This window comes from Trypanosoma equiperdum (genome assembly GCF_001457755.1).
Source record: "Trypanosoma equiperdum strain OVI genome assembly, contig: ctg_1149, whole genome shotgun sequence".
NCBI classification, from domain to species: domain Eukaryota; phylum Euglenozoa; class Kinetoplastea; order Trypanosomatida; family Trypanosomatidae; genus Trypanosoma; species Trypanosoma equiperdum.
Genome location: NW_027123115.1, coordinates 13,132 through 16,106, shown reverse-complemented (window position 1 = coordinate 16,106; position 2,975 = coordinate 13,132). Strand labels below are relative to the sequence as shown.

The following is a 2,975-nucleotide window of genomic DNA, read 5'->3' as shown; positions in this document are numbered from 1 at the left end:
TATTTATTTATTTATGTATATTCCCTTTTTCCTTCCTTTGCTCTTGGTTGTCAATTCCAATTCCTTCTCTCATATTTCACCTCCCACACACACATACACAAACGCACCCACACAGAGGCATCGTTACTCCACACGGAGCTGCTCCTCAGCCAAAAGAAGAACTGTAAACAATACTAAGCAACATCAGCACCGCGGGTACGCACAGCAGAGTGTTGGCAGCATCCATTTCTCATTCCTGAGCTGGGCCTGCAGCAGCAGTGGTTGTGGTACCATATGGAAGCCGGCAAAGCGGAATCTCGCAAAAAGAGCACCCAACCTCCAGCATTCGAATAACAATTTTTGCAATATTTCTCGCGTCGTCGATGCCACTGTGGAGTCGCCCCTCAAAAGGACACTGAAGGACCTCCAGCATGGCCTTTATTTTCCCCTGCTGACACTGGAAAAAGTGGGCAAAGACCTGCTTCACATCAATCCACTGGTAAAACATGCTGGGGAAGCGGATCCCTTGCCGTGTCACACTATGCACGTACATAAATTCACGAAGGTCCGCAGGTCCGTCTGTTACTAATACGGTACGGCTACCCGGTGGTATCGTTTGCGCGTACCAGCGTTCAAATTGCTTGATTACATCTTCCAGTGGAGCGGCGCTATCAATGTCCTCCTGCCGGATGCCGGTAAGTTGGCGGCAGAATTCACTCAGCTGCGGTTTCACCTTAGGTTTCACGTAGCGGTGAAACTCCGTTATGACGCGCTGCAGCTTGGCGTCAACCACAACCACAGGAAACTCAATTATTTCGTGTAAGTACGATGGTGGCGCGTATTCTTCACACGTCGCCTCAAAATCTACAACAAGTAAATAGTCAAAAGGACACTGCGAGAGGGACAGTGCACAGTTCATATAAGTCACCACCGGTGAATGGGAGTTACCCCAACCACCCCGGGAACGACCACCGCTATAAAAATTACCTCCCGAGTTGTGAACATAATGATTTGCGGCCACAGCCGCTGCTGCTGCTGCAGCCGTCCTCCTGCGAATCATACCTTCACGCGACTCTAAATTAAACGTTATGCTCGGCGAAGTTGTGGAGGAGCCCACATTTGACGCTGCTGATGCCCCTGCAGAGGTGGTGAGAGGCACCGTGGGTGAACCAACCGACGCACCACCTAAGGAACTGCTTTCCGCAGTCTGTGTGAAAGAAGGACGCTGATGTGCAACTGAAGGTGAAGACAATTCTTTCTGTTTACCGGGTGATGATGTACCCCCCGGATAGTAAACAGGCGCATCCGCCGAAATTGTAGAGGAAGAACTAAGGTGTGTTGGCACGTACAACCGGGAGTGAAACGGAGGTGCGTCCCGATTTAATCGAGACCCGGCAGAGGCGACAGCCACAGTGCGGGTACGATCGGTGCACTCCTGCTTTTGAAATTGCTGCTGTTGTTCCATTGGTTCTGAAGCCTCCCTCTCAGATGATGCAGCAGCGGCTGAGTGGGTGTCAACGCAACTTACCTGTGGTGGAGGAAGCTGGAAACAATAATCCTTGAGGGGCGTTTCATCCTTGCGAAGTTCATCATCACTCAAATACCAGTCGTTACCGAGGGTGCTGTTTAGTTCTGCCGCTAGCTCGCTGCGATTGTGAACCAGTTTACACACTTGGTTCAACTGCTTACGAATATCCTTCCATAACAATTCGTCTTGGGTTTGTGCGGGTGTGCAACCACTGTTACTCGAACCTGTGACTACATCAGCCACACTCGCCTCCGCTTTCTCGCTTACCGATTGTGAAGTACTCATCTCCCCCTCATCTCCTACTGGCGAGAGATCAGATAAAGAAGCACCCGCCAGGGCAACTTCCCTCAACACGGCCATAAGCTGCGGGAGTGTTTCTTCCCGTGGCACTAACTCAAACGAAGATGTGGGCGTATCATTCCCAGTCATGGTGCGGGGTTCCTCCACTTGCCTGTTGTCATTTCCAGTGAGGGTTGGTGATGCACCTTTTTTGGTGACGCCAATAGGAAGAATCCTCTTTTGCGAGTAACTCTCATCACTATCGACCTCCTCCGCCATCACATTGTCCCTCCCATCAGGTCCGGATAACTCCTCATCCCGCCTGGTGACCTGCTGCTGATGTTGTTGTTGTTGACGGCGACGGCGACGCGTTTGGTTCCTACGACCTCGGAGAGAAGGCGGTATCGCCACGTTGGGTGACTCGTTCATCAACAACGAAAGCCACTGCGCAGCAATGAACCTTACCGTACGGCACTTTTCCTGGTTAGAAATAGCGGGAGCTCTATTGGATTGAAAGCGATGACCCTCACGCCCTGAGTGTGTTGTGTCGTGTAACTTTAACCCATCACCAAAGGTTGGTTCCACACCACTTGCTTTAGAACCAATATACTGCACGTTATCTATGCATGATGAAGTGCTGCAGCACTGCGTATCGGAATAGGCATTTCCGTCACCCGTGTCTGTTGGCTCACCATGAAACGTGCAACTTCTACGGTTCTCCTTCAAATCCATTTCCAATCCAGTCTGCAAGCAGAACAAAACAATAAACAATAAAACTCCTCAAGAACAAAAAAAAGAATATGGGAACTTTGTAGGTCAGCAATGTTTTCAACTGACAACACACACTTCCTATTATTTTTTTTTTTTTAGGGGGGGCTCCAGTTCCCTTCCTCCCTCTTCACTTCACTTTACCTCTCCCTACGTGTGTTCCTTTTCTTTGTCCACTATGCAAGTCTTTGATCTCCACAGAAATGAAAATGTATACCTTTTTATTGTTGTTGTTGTTTTTTTTGTGCAAAAAAAAAAAACAAAACTTGCCCCTCAACAGCACACCCTTGACGAAGCGAATTCCCCCGTATCCAACACTTGTCTTTCAAACACCCCTTACGCAAACGCCTGAGAGATGATGAAATCGGCCTGTGGATGCGGTTACCGTACGCCTCCAAGTTAATGCGCGCTGTTGTGGCGG

At 49.5% G+C, this 2,975-nt stretch overlaps 1 protein-coding gene across 1 annotated transcript; it reads right to left on the bottom strand.

Annotated features, from left to right (window-relative positions):
• Positions 1–229: 229 nt before the first annotated feature.
• Positions 230–2,518, bottom strand: TEOVI_000792900 (exonuclease, putative; the record flags this gene model as incomplete). Its single annotated transcript, XM_067220408.1, has 1 exon — positions 230–2,518. One exon carries the CDS (start codon positions 2,516–2,518, stop codon positions 230–232), a length of 2,289 nt encoding a protein of 762 aa, XP_067076509.1.
• Positions 2,519–2,975: the final 457 nt, after the last annotated feature.